The sequence below is a fragment of the Misgurnus anguillicaudatus genome, chromosome 18 (assembly GCF_027580225.2).
Source record: "Misgurnus anguillicaudatus chromosome 18, ASM2758022v2, whole genome shotgun sequence".
In the NCBI taxonomy this organism is placed as follows: Eukaryota; Metazoa; Chordata; class Actinopteri; order Cypriniformes; family Cobitidae; genus Misgurnus; species Misgurnus anguillicaudatus.
In genome coordinates this window covers 2100640-2119138 of record NC_073354.2, presented here as the reverse complement: position 1 = coordinate 2119138, position 18499 = coordinate 2100640, and the positions used below count along the sequence as shown (strand labels likewise).

General features: G+C 40.6%; 1 protein-coding gene and 1 long non-coding RNA gene across 2 annotated transcripts in view; both read right to left on the bottom strand.

Annotated features, from left to right (window-relative positions):
* Positions 1–13998, bottom strand: part of dse (dermatan sulfate epimerase) — a 30779-nt gene extending 16781 nt beyond the window's left edge. The window contains exons 1-2 of the mRNA XM_073855511.1: positions 13783–13998; positions 8625–9086 (exon numbers count right to left, since the gene is read on the bottom strand). Coding sequence (XP_073711612.1) covers positions 8625–9046 — 422 coding nt within the window. The 5' untranslated portion in view covers positions 9047–9086; positions 13783–13998. The remainder of the gene's footprint in view (positions 1–8624; positions 9087–13782) is intronic.
* Positions 13999–17235: 3237 nt separating this feature from the next.
* LOC141350418 (uncharacterized) lies at positions 17236–18164 on the bottom strand. Its single transcript, XR_012358528.1, has 2 exons — positions 18040–18164; positions 17236–17995 (listed from the first exon to the last, which is right to left on the bottom strand). It is a non-coding gene; the product is annotated as an uncharacterized lncRNA (long non-coding RNA).
* Between the last annotated feature and the right edge of the window lie 335 nt (positions 18165–18499).

Genomic DNA, 18499 nt, shown 5'->3' with positions numbered 1-18499 from the left:
GAAACAGCAACTTCTTGTGTATAATTTGAGAAGACCAGCAATGATGGAAGTAAATAAACAGCGACTTTTGATGCAGTTTGAGTTAAATCACTCCTCAACTTGCCTCATCTTTGTTTTCACCGTCACAAACGGAAATACCTATGACGCAGGTTTTTTTTACCTGACGGGAGGGGTTCTGATGGATCACAGCGCTTGCAGTCCGCGTAGATCTGACGCACTGTTAAAAATTTTGTGAGGTGCGCGTCAGGCTACGCACAGGCTACGGATAGCCTACGTCGTAGCTACGGACCTACGCACGACTATAAATCGCCCTTTACGATTCAGAATTGATTTTAGACAGGTCTTTTTAATGGGAACGCGATGCATCGATGCACATCCCTAATAACAACCATAGCTCAGCTGACAGACGTCGAAAAACAAACAAAATACTCACTTTATACTCTGGCCTCCATTTCTCTCTTTTTTGTACATCATTATGTCTATCAGTATTTTCTTTCTACCATGTACAAATAAAAATGTCACTGAACTTTTGCAGTGTAATTGTAACAATGAGCACTCAAACACACCAAACCAACAATTACTAAAAACACACACAAAACCAGATTATCCACGGACACTGCACTAGTTCATAAAAAGACATACCTGTATTATGAAACAGTTTGCGAGTTTGCGTTGCTGAAATGTCCATGCTAAGCATTCACAATATAACATCCATTTGTGTATTATTCAATGTACAGTGGGGCAGGAAAGTGTTTGGTCGGCCGCCAATTGTGCAAGTTCTCCCACTTGGAAAGATGAGAGAGGCCTGTAGTTTTCGTCGTGGGTACACTTCAACTATGAGAGACAAAATGAGGAAAAGGGTCCAGAGAATCACATTGTCTGATTTTTTAAGAATTTATTTGCAATTTATGGTGGAAAATAAGTATTTGGTCAATAACAAAAAAGCAAGATTTCTTTCTCTCACAGACCTGTAACTTTTTCTTTAAGAGGATCCTCTGTCCTCCACTTGTTACCTGTATTAATGGCACCTGTTTGAACTTGTTAGCAGTATAAAAGACACCTGTCCACAACCTAAAACAGTCAGAATGCAAACTCAACTATGGCCAAGACCAAAGAGCTGTCAAAGGACACCAGAAACAAAATTGTAGGCCTGCACCAGGCTGGGAAGACTGAATCTGCAATAGGTAAGCAGCTTGGTGTGAAGAAATCAACTGTGAGAGCAATTATTAGAAAATGAAAGACATACAAGAACACTGATAATCTCCCTCGATCTGGGGCTCCACGCAAGATCTCATCCCGTAGGGTAAAAATTATCACCAGAATGGTGAGCAAAAATCCCAGAACCACATGGGGGAACCTAGTGAATGACCTGCAGAGAGCTGGGACCAAAGTAACAAAGGCTACCATCAGTAACACACTATGCAGCCAGGGACTCAATTCCTGCAGTGCCAGATGTGTCCACCTGCTTAAGCCAGTAGATGTCCGGACCCGTCTGAAGTTTGCTAGAGAGCATTTGGATGATCCAGAAGAAGAGTGGGAGAATGTCATATGGTCAGATGAAACCAAAACAACTTTTAGGTAGAAACTCAACTTCTTGTGTTTGGAGGAGAAAGATGCTGAGTTGCATCCAAAGAACACCATACCTACTGTGAAGCATGGGGGTGGAAACCTCATGCTTTGGGTCTGTTTTTTTGCAAAGGGACCAGGACAACTGATCCGAGTTAAGGAAAGAATGAATGGGGCCATGTATCGTGAGATTTTGACTCAAAACCTCCTTTCGTCAGCAAGGGCATTGAAGATGAAACGTGGCTGGATCTTTCAGTATGGCAGTGATCCCAAACATACCGCCCGGGCAAAGAAGGAGTGGTTTCGTAAGAATATTTTCAAGATCCTGGAGTGGCCTAGCCAGTCTCCAGATCTCAACCCCATAGAAAATCTTTGGAGGGAGTTGAAAATCTGAGTTGCCCAGTGACAGCCCTAAAACATCACTGCTCTAGAGGAGAGCTGCATGGAGGAATGGGCCAAACTACCAGCAACAATATGTAAAAACCTTGTGGAGACTTACAGAAAACGTTTGATCTCTGTCATTGCCAACAAAGGGTATATAACAAAGTATTGACATAAACTTTTGTTATTGACCAAATACTTATTTTTCACCATGGTTTGCAAATAGATTCTTGGGGGGTCAGACAATGTGATTTTCTGGATTTTTTTTTCTCATTTTGTCTCTCGTGGTTGACGTGTGCCTTTGACGGGAATTGCAGGCCTCTCTCATCTTTTTGAGTGTGAGGGCTTGAACAATTGGTGGCTGACTAAATACTTTTTTGCCCCACTGTATAACATATGAGAAATATTTATATTCCATCGGATTTAGTAAAAAATAATTAGTACACCCCAGCTCAAGTCTGCCCGAGCTCTGGCCATTCTTCCTGACCGCCAGGCAAGGCTCGCTCCTCGGCTAAAGCAGCTGCTCCGGCAACCTCTTGTTTCTCGCTGTATTGCGGCTCGTACGTGTAGCCACGAGCATTGGATTCGCTCACCAGATCTTTAAAATCCCCTTCTGCCATATAGTCTTCAAAACTAAGATAGCTAACACTGTTTATTGCCTGTTGTTATAAATGTTTACTGCTGAAAAAAGAGAGCCTTAGGGAGCCTGCACACCAAAACTTTTACGCCCGCGGCCGGCGCATGTCAAGAGTTGAAAGGGATTCAACTTTGGGTGTAAAGCTCCACTCGTCAATGTCAGTTCTCACACGGCAGTCCAATCACAGTGGAGGAGGGGCAGGACATTACCACAGCAACCAACCGGCTCGCAGCTGAAGTATCAGAGCTACCAAAGCACTCAGCTGAAGAAAGCTGGCACTCAGCTGAGAAACAGCTGGCATTCGGCGTTCTCCAGGCATTATCAGCTGCATTTAAAAGTTTTGGTGTGCACAACCCCTTAGCGAAGATTAAAGATGGCTGACTCTCATTTTGATTCATATTTTTCCGAATGGACTTGACAGTCCAACCCCTATGGGCGGGTTGAAAACATGCGGAAATAGCTCCTCCTACTACTGTCTGTAGTCTTTGCCGCTGGCCAAAATCAAGATATCTCTCCTCTCAGGGGGACATGAGGGAGGGAAACACAGTCATTCAGAAATACTGCCGGGTTTCTACTGATACAAAGCTGAATGCTAAATCGGTGAAGGATCCCTTTAATCCAAACACATCATTGATGCCCAGGCGCTCTGAAATTTCCTGGGTGCCAGGGAGCGGGAAAACACACTCACTGGTTTAAACCAAGCGTGCCGCACAAGCCCTGAAAAGTGAAGCCAAAACGTCTCGATCGCCCCCCAGTGACTGGTCCCAGTATAGGTCATAAAGCCCGCCTCCCCATGTTATTCAATGGGACTTGAGACCAACTAAAAAAATGTATTACACTTCAATTATCTTTTTTCCGAAGCTGGTTTCTGTCATTTACTGTAGTTTTTATCACGCTGATGTAAAGTCAAATGTTTGTTTTTAAAATAGGTTTGTGTTTAGTTAGTTATTTAATGATATAAAAACGGTGGTGTCACGTCATGATTGACAGCTGTGATATCGTGTGATATGCGCATTCTACGAGAGCGAGGGCGGGGTTTTGACTTCGTGCCTTCCCTTCCTGCTCACTACTGGTCCCGAAATCGCTATTGCGCAGACTCAAGACCCAAGATGTCAGCGCCATATCGGGCAACTGGCGGCTTCACTTTTCACCAATGGAAGAGAGCGAACAGGCGTCGTCCATCTTTTTTACAGTCTATGGTTTAAACCCCTGCACGCATGACACCTATCTAGTGCAAGGAAATGTCAGAGCCTCGAGTATTACAGGCTCAAGTGCGAGCCAGAGTCCAAGAAGTGTCAGGTATGTGAAACGACATGTTCCCCTCAAATGTCTATTGTGTTTACGGTAGGGATGCTCAAATCGATCTGCCGCAGATCTGTATCGGCCGACAACAGCATTAAATGACTCAATGGGTACTCACTAAATTTGCCGATCACATGAACCGGTGTTTCTGTTCACTTTTGTCATCATAGTGCTCCTGAATTCAGCTGCAGTTAGAGAGCATTTTTTACGCAGTGCGAGCATTTTTACAAGGCGTTGCTCATGTGCGACATGCAGATTTGGATTTCTCTCTTTGCTTTTACAGATATGTGTATTTTCTATGAGGACAACTCCGACAGTTGGTATCCCGAGAGGCTGGGCGACGTTGTGTAGTTTTTACCCTTTCTCAAGCCACATCTCAACCGAGATAACGTTAAGTGTCTTCTATGGATTAAGTTATGCGGTAAACCACAACACCAACTAAACGTGGATAAATTAAACAAGGATGTCTACATCTGTTCTAAGCCAAGTCAACAATGTATTTGAAGGTTATGTTTAACATCTCTAACCTACTGTAAGCCTAACATTAGAAAACATTAACATTAGCTTCTAGCTGAGTTGTACATCATGTCACTTAGCTTTATTAAAGGAATAGTCTACTCATTTTAAATATTAAAATATGTTATTACTAGTGATGCACCGATGTATCGGCCACCGATATTTATTAGGGGTGGCACGGTTCATGAAAAAAATCCGAACCGTTCGGTTCGCTTGTCTCGGTTCGGAGCGCGTGTGTGCCGTACGGTTCAACGGTTCATGGCATGCGCAATGTAGCCTCATGCCCTGTATGTGACCCCAGATAACGTGTTTCCCTTTCGCGAATAGCGCGAAAGAAGAGGTGACTGCTGTGGAGAGTGAGTGCTGCCGGTCATGTTACGTGTAGAAATGGCAAGATGGAGAGAAATGGAAGTCTGGCCGGAGTTGGAGGATGCGCCAGCGTCGTATAAGTTTGGTGTGTGGAAACATTTTTTATTTTATGTTACCTATGATGACAGCGGAAATAAAACAATAGATTAGGGCTGCAGCTATCGATTCTTTTTGTAATCGATTAATCTAGCACTGAATCGATCGATTAATCGAGTAATCGGATAAAATTTTTGTGTGTGTTTTTAAACAACCAAAACAAATAATGCATAACGAAAATGACATGGCTGTAAAATGTTAAAGCATTTGGCTTTTATTTCTAAAACAAAACAGAGGTATTGGCATTTGGCTGCAAAAAATAGCCTATTTATTTCCATTTTTACCCATTTAGTGTTTATAAGTGCCAGTGCCAACAATTAAGCACTTTAATTTATTAATATGCACAACAGGTTTCATGCTGTATTCTAGCCCTTACATCAAAGTAAATATCTGGTTAATGTACATTTCTACACCTGCAGCATTTACCATTACTAACAAATAATATATCATTTCTGGGTTGAGCCTATTTGCTATAGTAACAACCTGTGTGTGTGCGCGCACGTGCACACACACACACACACACACACACACACACATGCACGCGTGCTGCGCATGAGGAAGAGTGACACCCCAGTCAGACGTTCAGTTGCTTCATTGCATTTTGTTACGGCAGAAATACATACATTACTTTTCAATAGAACGCTGCATTGGGTTTGCATCACTTGCATTGCGGTGCATTTAAGGTTAAGAATCCGTTCGAAAAATCATAACATCACGTCCCGCTCTATACAGTGAATGCATGCAGCTGAAATTATTGTTGCGTGGCTACATAAAAGTTTAAGCATATGTGATGCATTACGCGATCGGTCTGACTCGCGTGAGAGAGAGAGAAGGGTGCATGCATGTGTGTGAAGGGGTTCTTTTTTAAGCTTCTCTCTTGCAATTGACCGTGAATACGTTTAGTACTTAAAAACATCAAAGCTAAACATCATATCTAGTCAAACCGCATAACGACATCGCTACAAATACATTATGAGATTAAAATCAGCGGAAGCTACGTTACCTTGTTTCAGAGACGCTTGGTGACACACCAGTGGATGTGTTTCATTCCTGCAAGCCATCCGTTTTCATTTCAGATGCTGAATGTAATGTAATGATAAGAATAATGATCCCAAACTTTAGACTTTCTCTCTCTCTGCCGTTTATGGACATATTTACTCTCCGCCATCGCGCCAACTAAATTCAAAATGTATCACGCGCTATGATGTACTTCCTGAACATTGAACAACGGTCCGTGTGAATCAGATCTCGGCGCGTGTAGTGCGCGTCATAGGAATTTAACGAGGCTTCGAGGCAGAATTTTTGCCTCGAGGAATTTTTTGAATCGAGTTAAAGAGTAACTAAACCCTAAATCAACTTTTTTTAGTTAATGATCTGTAAGAATGATGGTTTAATAGTGCTGTTCATTGATTTTAGTAAGTTTTTTGACATTTGGATATAAAGTGTTTCAATACTGTAATATATGCTGTAAAAACGTCTAAGTGCTGCCCTCTTCAGGTTGAACGGTGGCTATTGCAGTTGAATTTTTCTATTGGATGTTGGGTCCAAAAAGTAACTCGTGACGTAAGCAGGTTCAAGCTCATCACGCCCTTGTTACGATCTCACCAATGCTTGGTACGAGCTAGTTCGTCGTCCCCTCTATCTCCGTTGGGATCTGCCTACTTTTCTTGCATTTTTCAAATTGCCAGTGGGTGGAGTCAGGCTCTGACCAGGGGTTTAGTTACGCTTTAATCGAGTAACTCGATGAATCGTTGCAGCCCTACAATAGATACAACCACACGCGACAGCCTTCTCTCCGACCATTTATCTAATCTGAGGTAATGAACACTGTTTTACGTCTTTTCGTATTCAGCGCTATTTTTAGCCTTTCATTGATAAAACGAAAGCGGCTGATTTCCGCGTAGTTTCATTTTGCTAGCGTGTGAAAGTTGCGCGATCTTATTTCATAAACTGCCCCTTAAAGTAATCAGGACAGAAATGATCAAAAGTGGACAAAAGAGACGGATTTAAATATAACAGGTATAAACGTTATGTTTCTCTCTCATCCACATATACTCTCTGCAGTATTTAAGCAGCCTCTCAGTAATAAATCTTAGAGCTACACTGAAGTAGGCATTTTGATAAATGCAAGTTATCTTTGTGTGCTAAAAAGGCACATAAGTTCATGTAGATGGCAATACACATTCTCTTTTTTGCCAAATAAATGAAAAGCATGTTGAAATCATCAATGTCTTCCCTCTTGCTGTATCAAAATCTCACCTGGCTTTTCTCAGAGATGGTCCCAATAATGTGCTTAAAGTCAAATTCAGTTTGTGCATGATTACATGATATAACTTTTTTAATACTGTATCCTAAATTATGGATAATTAATACATTAATAAGATAATACATTTCTGGAGTGTTAAAAATTAAAAGAAAAAATAACAACAAGAACCGTACTGAACCGAGAACCGTGACCATAGAACCGTGATACGAACCGAACCGAGGGTTTTGTGAACCGTGCCACCCCTAATATTTATCGGCCGATTTTTGATGAATTTGAAACCATCTGCATATCGGCAATAGCACGAGAAAGGCCGATACCGATTGTTTATTAATTAACTGCATAAAGAAATCCATTATATGTAAAAAATGAGTTAATGATGTTAATAAAATAAATGCTGAATAGCAAAAACCACCTTTGAAGATTGTCATGCTGTCTTATTATATTTGTTTTAGCTTAATTTGTGCCTGAAAAGTCCGCTCCCCGTCTCACTCTCATAATGGGAGAGGGAGGGTGGTACTGCGCCGAGTCGAAGTACTCCCAAAAGTGCTATTACGCCATAAAATATAGCTCCTCTCCTAAATCCGCCCAGAAAAGCGCTACGTTTTATTTTGTACCACCAAACTTGCTCGTATAACTACTCGTCTTCAATAGGAAAAACGTTGATGTGTGTGGTCACTTCTAACTTTATCTCTCAATGGTACCATTGAATGAATGGGGCTAAGCTAAATGCTATCGAAGCGTCGCAGCGCGCTCCAGCGCTTACATGCACGCACACAGATGATAGAGGGAAGTATCAACAGTTCTTAGTTAAGGTAATAACATATTTTAATATTGAAAATGAGTAGACTATTCCTTTTGTTATCTCAGTTATTTACAGATAAGTTAATGTTTTTTGTTATTTGTAATAGCATGTTGTGCTGAATGATTCATGTAGCACCAAACTAACAGAGAGGTACTCTTGGTAAAGATGATAAAAAGGCTAGCCCTGTATGCAACTTAGACCTGTACTGTACATATTAAATTTGATCATGATGGCAACGAAATGTGATTTATCGCGTGTACACTGTGACCTGTACATTTTTGCCTGGAGCTAAAGCTTTTCATCAACCTTTCTACAAAAAAATGAACAACATATATAATTTAAGATATTGTTCTCTATCTTATTCTTTGAAAGAGGAAACATTTTAAGGAAGCAGTAAAAATTTAAAGAGTGGAAATGTGCTGATATATGTTACTAAGCTGGATGAATGAGGATGTGTGCATTCCAGAACCCCCCAATCGCTCCAAAAAAGAAAATAAATCGGATTTGTGCAAATAATGTGTGCCTTCCATGTAAGGTCAGGAAAAAATTATTTACAAAGATAAATGTTTTAAGCACATTTTTTGAATCCCCTGTTAATTTCTTTCTAAGTAAAACACCTTAAAGTAGAAGTATTAGAGTGCACATTTATGTAAGCAGCAAAGCAAATACACACAAACTTTTTATCTTACCAGTTAGGTTGCGCAGCCATTCGCTCCATGTATTCCTTGGCTATGTCCAGTGCACCAGCACGGTGTGGATACAGCAAGCAAAACATAGAGAGCACGCCTAAATTGTTCCCATACACTTCATTCCAGCGAGCACTGAACTCTGCAGGGTTCCAGGGGGGCAGATATTCTTCTGGTCGTTCCAGGATGGCCTCCCCAGCCTCCCGAATTTGTTGGGCCAGAGCCTTGTGCGTTCCCACTGCTGACCGCTGCAGCACTTCAACCTCTGATTGGCCAAAGTACAATATGGGGTGAGTTCCTTCGTAGTTTCCTCCAAGGAATGTAATACCTCCGCTTGGATCTACTTTAGCCGTCACTGGGATAAGCAGCACCCACAGTGCACTTATGAAGAACACTGTCGGGGACCCACGGGTGTAAGTTCTCATTCTGGCATCAGAGATTGAGAGACCACATCGCCTGTCTCAGCTGAAGAGAGAGGGGGGAGGGAAAGTTACGTTGAGCCGTCTGAATGCCTGCAATAATCAAGCCCATGTGTAGGGCTAATCTCCCTGGGTTTCTATGCATTCATCAAAGAAAATTCAGTATGCCACTTTGCTGCGTCAGGCTTACAGGAAATGCCTTAACCTGCATACAGCACTTGAAAGACTCTCTTGTGCAAGTAGAGACTAACACATTATTCAAAACTTCAATGTCAACATTTATGTATTAGAATTATATATTCAACAATATTTGCACACACACGCACACACACGGTGTGGTTTACGGGGACAATTCAACAGATGCGATGCATTTATACTGTACAAACTGTATATTCTATTCCTCTTTCTTTAATGGAAAAAGTACCATTTAGTATATTTTTAAGCCGCCCAGAGTAAACATGTCATTATACACTAATCATGTCCTCGCAAACCACATACCAACACACACAGGCTTTTTTGTTCTTCAAACTAGTTTTTGTTTGCCTTTAAAAATGTATTACCTAAAATTACGGCTAAACATTTTTTTTTAATGACAAAATTGTTTAAGACACTTATTTGGTATCCAAATATGAAGTGGCTCAAGTGTCAATATAATTGGTAACATTGTACTATAAGCCTTCATTCATTACCATTAGTTAATGCATTAGAAAACATGAACTAACAAACACCAAAATTATTATTCAATAAGCTTGGTGCAATAGTTGGGTTTTTTTGGTGATACGCAGTAGTTACATTTACATGCATCCAAAGAATCAGTTTTGTATTCATGGCTCAATCGTATTGAAAAGCCTTCATGTAAACACCTTAATCAATACGATTGAGGTTAAAATCGGATGCAAATTTCAATCTTACTGAAAGGGCTGGTGTAGGCCGACCTGTGATCTGATTAGCAGGAGAAAAGTACGCATGTAAACGCATGAATCATAGTATTTTTCGGAATCGGATGCAAAAATACATTGTGCACATGCGCAGAACATTTGTGCTCAAGTTCACACCTTACTATATTTACCTCTTATTTACGTATCACATGATGCTCATCACAGAAACACGCAATAGCAAGGCAATGGCAACACGCATTATTAAAGGACAAGTTCGGTATTTTACATGTAAAGCCCTGTTTTCAGATTGTTTATGATGAAATATAACGGTTTTGACTGAAATTTATTTTGGACATCTTCGGACATTTTCGGGTGTTTGTTTAATCACCTCTCATCTCTATAATTATGTGTGTAGGTGCACTGGAACAATCCTTCCTAAAATGCATTAAACTTTTGTTTACAAAGTCGTGAAACTCACCGAGTGGTCAGGGGTGTTCACTGATATGCTCACACAAAAATCGCTGCAAAAGATGCTTTCCAACAGGTGTTTTAGCATTAGTTGTAAACTTTTGGACCTATTTTTCCCAACGCGTCACACCCGTATATTCTTCCGCTGAGAGCTTGAATAATAGACACTCCAGCCCAGTTGGTGGCGATAATCCGCTTTTGCCAATTGCAAGAATACAAACACAGTTCCTGGCACGGAGTAATACCGTACCTCACAGCATAGTTAATACAAGTCACTGGAGTTGGACAAAAACTACGATAAAACCTGTTGGAAAGCATCTTTTGTGTGAGCATATCAGTGAACACCCCTGACCACTCGGTGAGTTTCACGTCTTTGTAAACGAAAGTTTAATGCGTTTTAGGAAGGATTGTTCAAGTGCACCTATACACCCATTGTAGAGGTGAAGGGTGATACAAAACTCTGCGTTCGGGCCCATTTCCGAGCTCAGAGCCCTCTCCCCGGACAGCACGCCAAATATGTTTACTAATTTAATCTATCCAATTTATTTGTAAGTGTGAACTCGTGAAATTCAATTCAAATTCAAAAATGTATAGGTAAGTAACAGTGGATTCTATTATAGAAGTGGTTTCTGTGGCTGATAGCACATCATGCATTTCAATCATTAAACATGGACTAGTATACTATACATAGACTGCAGCATCATGGAAGTCATGAGAATGGAGTGTCTCTGTGTTTTGTACACATTTTAGCTGCAGAGCGAGATGGGAAAGAAATAAAGACATTTGTTCTCATTGGCTGTGTTTTTTGATTGTGTCCTCTTGTTAAATGTCAAATAAACATGACGCATAGATCGCACATACAAATATGCACATGCACAAAATTTGGTATGCATTCTTCTCATCAACCTAAACAATTTTTGCTTTGACATGAATAAACACAGCGCAACAGGAAGTTGGCCACTGGATCTTGTGAGTGCATGCAGTTAATTTTTAAATACTCTTCTTAGAGGATTTATCTGATTGTCACAAAATAAAGATACTGTAGATAATCGCTCCTGAAATGACTGCAGCACTGTGACTGCCACTTTAGTTCTGCTTCTGTGACATGAGCACATGCTGCTATGCAACTCACACATGCAGTGTGTGTGTGTAAATATTTTAACCTGTTGACATCAGTGGCAGAAAAACATGTGCTGAAACTTGTGTATGCATTGTGAATCCGGCTTTAGAAGCTACGTGTCTAGAACTACGGCATCTGTGTATGCTAAACGAGGCAAGGGTGTAGAGTTACATTCAAGCTTTTGAAGGCATTATTATCAAAGAAAAAAACTATGCTATTTTGATACTAAAAGATGAGTTTTAAGTGATAAAATTATCCACTACGGGGGACTTTAACCCAAAAAATATTACAGAGTTATGTTCTAATAAACACAAAACAACTTTCTTTCTCATTATCTCGAAAGCTGTGCTGCCGACTTGTGTCCAGGGCTCCAGACTAACTTTTTTCACTAGGAGCACAGTGGCCCCCAACTGAAAATTTTAGGGGCGCAACCAGAAAATTTAGGGGCACACACCGTAAATCAACATGCTTACCAAATATTCACATTTCTTCTAATTTCCACTGTATTACTAATAAATACTTGATGATAGATGCAGAAAATACAATGTGCTGTTTCAAATTCAGTGTCACATTTTATTGTGCACTTTTGGAAAATAAGGTCAAATTTACTGGTTGCGACTGGATGTAAAATTCAGTGGCACAATCTCAAATTTTAGGGGCAAAATGCCACCATTTGGGGGCAGTCTGGAGCCCTGGTGTCACTGGTTTCCATGACGGGTCACATATGAAGAGCTTAGATAAAACCCTCTAAATGTGTCTGAAATTATTTCTTGTAATTTAGAATTTTTTATCAAACTCTTAATGGATTCTGCCAACAAACCAGTATTTCTGTTTTATGACACTCACTTATAATGCTTTGTAAAATGTTTCATGTTTTGTTGTTTTGTTTCTATTCATAAATTTTTTTGTGATGAATCATTTGGTTAGTGCCAGTGTTTATGTTTTAATTATTCTACAAATGGCTTATAGTTATCTTCACATAAAGCATTATTCTTATATAGATGGTTTCATTGGATGCATGTGCATTGTCACATTACGTGTCTGGACGAAACTTAACTTCTGGTCTTGTTTAATGCTCTGTCTAGTGACTAAACTGTTTTGGTTAAAAATGTTTTGGTTTCCTAAAGACGATGGGGAGCTATGTGAAGGGAGGTCTGGCAGCCGATCTATACTTAACATTTTATACATTATATAGTACACATTTTACACAGTAACGTTAGTTCAGTGTAGTTTTTGATACACTTTAGCTGTGATTTGAAGTAAGGTTATCTACTTCTTGTTTATTTTGCTTGTAATCAGAAATAAACTACGTTAAAAGGACTCTGTTGTTATTGTTGTTGTTGTTTTTTTTTGTGGAAGTTTACCGGAAGTTACGTTTGTTCCACGAAAGCCGTTTGTTTATGTTACCGCTGAAACTGTCTATAGGAGAAAGTGAATGACCATTAACTCCAACAAACAACTGTTTAGCCCCAGACAATAATATTTTGTAGTACTCGTGTGTTTGTTTTGATTAGCTGCATTAAACCGTTAATGTGTCTGAGAACAGTGGCCAGCTCACTAATATTTAGTAAACCCCAATCTTTCCAAGAGAAGGAATGTGAGGTCTCTCAGCGGCTCTCCGCTCCTCCTCCTACAGACTTAACTCTCAGTCAGTTCAATGGAAAATTAGCTGGTCCAGTGTTTAAAGGTGTCTAGACACACAACTAATGGAGCCGTTATATTAAAACATCCATCCGTCCTGCAGTACAGTGCTGTGCTTATATCCAGACTTTGTTGTAAAGGTAAAACTAAACAGGGTGAGTCACAGCAGTGGCCCATGGCTCCTTTAACCTCTGCATTCCAGCTGTAAATCAACAGGCCAAATAGCTAATGCTTGTAAGCTGTGTGTGAAGGAACTATGAAACACATGGTTACAAAGCTTGTTTTAATCCAGTTGCACGCTTTAAATCTCCTTATACCTATAACTTAGTTCATACACTAAGAGAAATCTACATTTAAAATGTTAATCTTTTATCATGTTTCATTAAACAGAATGTCATTAAAAGAAGCTAAAAAGCCTTCAGTTAATTTCTTGAACACAATAGCCAAGTCGAGTGAAACCTTTAACAACAATTTAAAAAACAGCATAACAGTAATATAGTAATAGTATTAATATAATAATTGTTTAAATACGTTTGTATGATTTGGTATAGGGAATCAAATGATGTAGTCTCCCAAAACGAATCAAAACTCACGAGTTATTAAATAGCAAAGAAAGTTCAAATAAGTCGAATTACCTTTCCGCCTTGTTTTCGTTATCTTCGCCTTCACAAGAAACGCCGAGACCATCGGTTGCATGCATATTGAAGGGCATCCGTGCTGTTTAACGTGTTTATCGTCAATATGTGTAAAACCGCAATCAGCTGCGCAGGGAAAAGTACTAGACTGACGTAACGTCACATCTGCTGGAGGAGGTGCGTTTTGGAGTGGTTCTGGCTAGAGTGGATACAGATACTGCCAAATCTCGCGAGATGTTGGTTTTAGGGTTTGGTTTTGTGGTAGGTTGTGGCTAGATATGATACAATTACGGCTTAAATCTCGGGAAATGTTGGGTTTATGGTTAAGATTGGGGATAGGATTTAGATAAAAACAGCGATCATTTTGCGAGATTTTGGCCGTAAGTGTATCCCATCTAGCCTGGTTAGCCAGACCTACATCAAGATGTAAGGTCTGGCAACTCTTCACACAAACGGCTCAATGCAAGGGCGGGATATAAGGTTGTCCCTCAAAATGCCTCTGCACGCAATAGGATAGCGCTATGACCAATCAGAGCAACGAAGAAGGTGACGTATGAGTCCCCTGCGTTTCCCCACCAGTGGAGCTAATTGGTATATCAAACTTTTACCGTAACCAGTCGGCAAAACTCCAAACAAATCTTTCTTGCTTAAAAAGGACTTCAGTAGGGTTATTTGCTCTTCCCTCAAAGAAAAACCTAAGTCTAAGTCCTCCAGAGTCGCGGCCAAAGCCGCTTCAAAAAAAAGCTGTTCGCCAGCAGCAGCAGCAGCCATTATTTGTTTTCAAGTAGGAACCGAACCGTCGCAGGAAGCTCTGTCGTCATCATGTTAAGCCCGCCCCACAGACGCTACACACGATGTGATTGGCCTGACCAAATTTTGGTTTTTGGAGCTGTTAAGTGTATTGTGAGTGCCTAGACTAAACCCTGGCAGCAAATATATTTTGCGGCCGCTAGGGTGCGTCTTGATTTCTAGGCTATATCCCATCTAGCCACAACCGAGGAATATTTGAATACTATTCGACTTCATGCATTGCAGCACCTCCAGAACTGACACGCGGATGACGCCAAAGTACCGTGAGAGTACTTCGAGAAAGCATGCGGACAAGTGTAATTTCGAATAGCTCTCGTGATGCTTTGTCGTCCGCCTTGTCAGTTCTTGTGGGGTCGCATGAAGTCAAACAAATCTTTCTGTTAACGTCAGTTTCTCTCTTTAAAATGAAATAAGTTATTAATATGACCTCCTGTGTGGCAGTTGTAAATCTGTGAAAATATAACCGATTAACAAACAAAACAAATTTAGATTTTTTTTATCTAATTTGTTTAAAAAAATATATTTGTGATCAAAAAATCTTTTGAAAAACTAGACGTTCTTTTGTTACATTTTATATATCCTTTTCATATTAAAAACACAAAAACAAAAAATAACTAATAAAAAGTGGTTAGCAAAATGAAAAAGGCAGTATCAAAACTATAATAACAATGCACTAAAATGCACACTGTTAGAATTATATTAGCTACTCTTTCGATTATATTTCGTATTCTGTTAACCTTACATCATATGTAGTAGTTATCATTATTCAAAGATCATACCTTTTCCTTTAGATGTGCACAACCTCTAAATTGTTTTCAACCCCTTTGGATGACATTAGAACTATTTTACGTTACATTACATGATGTTACATTATTACTCCACTCACTAGTATGGTTTAAACTGTACAGTTGTCCTATGATTTGTCTGTTTTCTCTTGTTTTTATTAATGTAAAGCTGCTTTAGGACAATTAAACAATTGTGAAAAGCATTACATAAATAAAATTTAATTGAATGTCAACTAAGGTCATGTGACCTGAGCTAACTTCCCTGTTCCCAGCGTTAGGTGTGTTCGACATCGGCTGTGGCTGGATGTAACCGATCGGCGAGATTAGCCGCGTGCAGGCGGGGAGGAGCTGAAAACGGAGACGTGGGCTGTTTCTCAATATGCGTTCTTCAGCGATCTTGCGTCCTCGTGTCCTCGCTCTACGTCATCATTAACGGTCGAAGTTCATTCCAATTCTCAAGAACGCAAGGACAGAGGACGCATGAAAATACCCGGATGTGTTCTTGATATCGAGGATGCATCGAGTGCAGACTTGCTGAAATCGCTTTACGCCCCAGAAGTCATTGCGGCAAAACTTCCGAGTTCGTTCTTCCAAGGTCTCCTGGCAAGACCGATCTCCACGAGGACGCAAGTCTGTTCTTTGCGTTCTTGGAATTGAGAAACAGCCGTGAAGTCGGACGCGCTGTGCTTCCCGTAGTTTGCAGCATTTACGTCAGGCATGCCTGGTCACGTGCCGTTTGCTTGCTTTATCGCAATAAACATGATTTGTAAGATGTAAACTACATAAAAAGTGAATTATACTGTTTTGAATGTCCGTGTATGAGCATGAGTGGAACTGAAGACGCTTACAGCTCTGTTTTTACAAGAATAAAGTTTAACATAAGTATATATTATTTAAATACCAATGTAGTGGGGTCTACGTTTTTATCCATTTTATTTTAATGAAGATGACACAATATAACATCGCGACTACATGAAAAGAGCTTTAACTGTTATAAAAAAATACAGATTTGTGAGCATTTGTGGAACTAAGGGCGTAAAAATACACACGAAACACACGTGAGTGTTGTCATGTGGTGAATCCGACCAATGGTGAAACAGCTGTGTCGTCATTACAGCCCGTGCAGCTCCTCTTCGGGAACTGCGCTGGCTAACTCAGGCGGCTGATCTCGAATCGCTCTCGCGGTACTTAAAAACCATATGACACAGTCACGTGCCTGCAGCGCCAGCTGAAGTCGGACAAAAGTACTAACCAAAATGCACTGCTTCAAGTCAGCCGCCGATCGGTCTGCGCAGCGCCGCATGAAGTCGAACACACCTAACGTCTTTTGTGATCCTACTACTTCCCAAAAAGCCATGTCCAGGAAATGCTAAGAGCCTAAAGACCGTTTCCCAACAAATATGTGTCACATTATCTTTTACCACATCTACAGCTGAAATGTCATTTTTAAATTATATAAAACGTATGAAATCTAAACTTTGAGATTTATGTAATAAAAGCACTTTATTACATACAACATAGGCAAAGTGTCAAAAAAGCTGTTGGACATCATGTGACCAACACTCATGTGATAAACAAGTATGATAAATGATACTTAATGATTCATCGACATATTTATAACTGGATAGGGAAGTGGAAACAGAAAGCCTAGAGCTGTCCAAACTAAAAAAATAACTTGTACTGACATATTTTAAAATACATCAGTGCTCTTTGGTTTGTTCCAAAATGCACACAAGTATGTTTTTAGTAAGGTGTCACGGCCGGGGGCAGACCCGACTATACTAAAGGCCACGCCCCTCTCAACTCTTCCACCTCGAGGAGTTTCCCAAGACCACCCCAATGACCAGACAGACGAGTATACTATAATTAAAACAAGCTTTATTAAATATTTAAAAGGAAATGGGGAAGGGGAAAGGGTAATTTAAAACTAGTGTGTCTCTTCTTCGCCTCCAGGGCCACTTGGGGGAAGGACTGGGGACAGGGGCTCCTTTGGGGCTCCGGCCCAATAATCCGTGGCGCGCTCCGCTTCCCTGGAGGCAGAATCAAATAAAATTCAGACAGGGGTAAGGTACTTTGCTATTAGTCGCTGTTCGTTCAACACGGGACCTTCGTTGGAACGGTAAGAGGTGGCTACAGACACAGGTCGAGTTCACTCCACAGGTTACGTTACTCACAGCACTGGGGATCTTCACTCACCCAGAGCTTCCTTGCACAGGTAGGTAATTGCTATAAGCACAGAACAGCTTTACTTCACAGGTTATGTTACTCACAGCACTGGGGATCTTCGTCCACACACAGAGCTTCACTTGTACAGGTAGGTAGTTGCTACAAGCACAGAACAGGTTTACTTCACAGGTTATATTACTCACAGTACTGGGGATCTTCATGCACACACCGCTTCACTTGTGCCGGTAGGTAATTGCTATAAGCACAGAACAGCTTTACTTCACAGGTTATGTTACTCACAGCACTGGGGATCGTCGTCCACACACAAAGCTTCACTTATACAGGTTGGTAATTGCTATAAGCACAGAACAGGTTTACTTCACAGGTTACGGTACTCACAGCACTGGGGATCTTCATGCACACACAGCTTCACTGGTACAGGTAGGTAATTGCTATAAGCACGGAACATATTTACTTCACAGGTTATGTTACTCACAGCACTGGGGATCTTCATGCACACAGAGCTTCACTTGTACAGGTAGGTAGTTGCTACAAGCACAGAACAGGTTTACTTCACAGGTTATATTACTCACAGTACTGGGGATCTTCATGCACACACCGCTTCACTTGTGCCGGTAGGTAATTGCTATAAGCACAGAACAGCTTTACTTCACGGGTTATGTTACTCACAGCACTGGGGATCGTCGTCCACACACAAAGCTTCACTTATACAGGTTGGTAATTGCTATAAGCACAGAACAGGTTTACTTCACAGGTTACGGTACTCACAGCACTGGGGATCTTCATGCACACACAGCTTCACTGGTACAGGTAGGTAATTGAGCACTGGGGATCTTCATGCACACACAGCTTCACTGGTACAGGTAGGTAATTGCTATAAGCACGGAACAGATTTACTTCACAGGTTATGTTACTCACAGCACTGAGGATCTTCA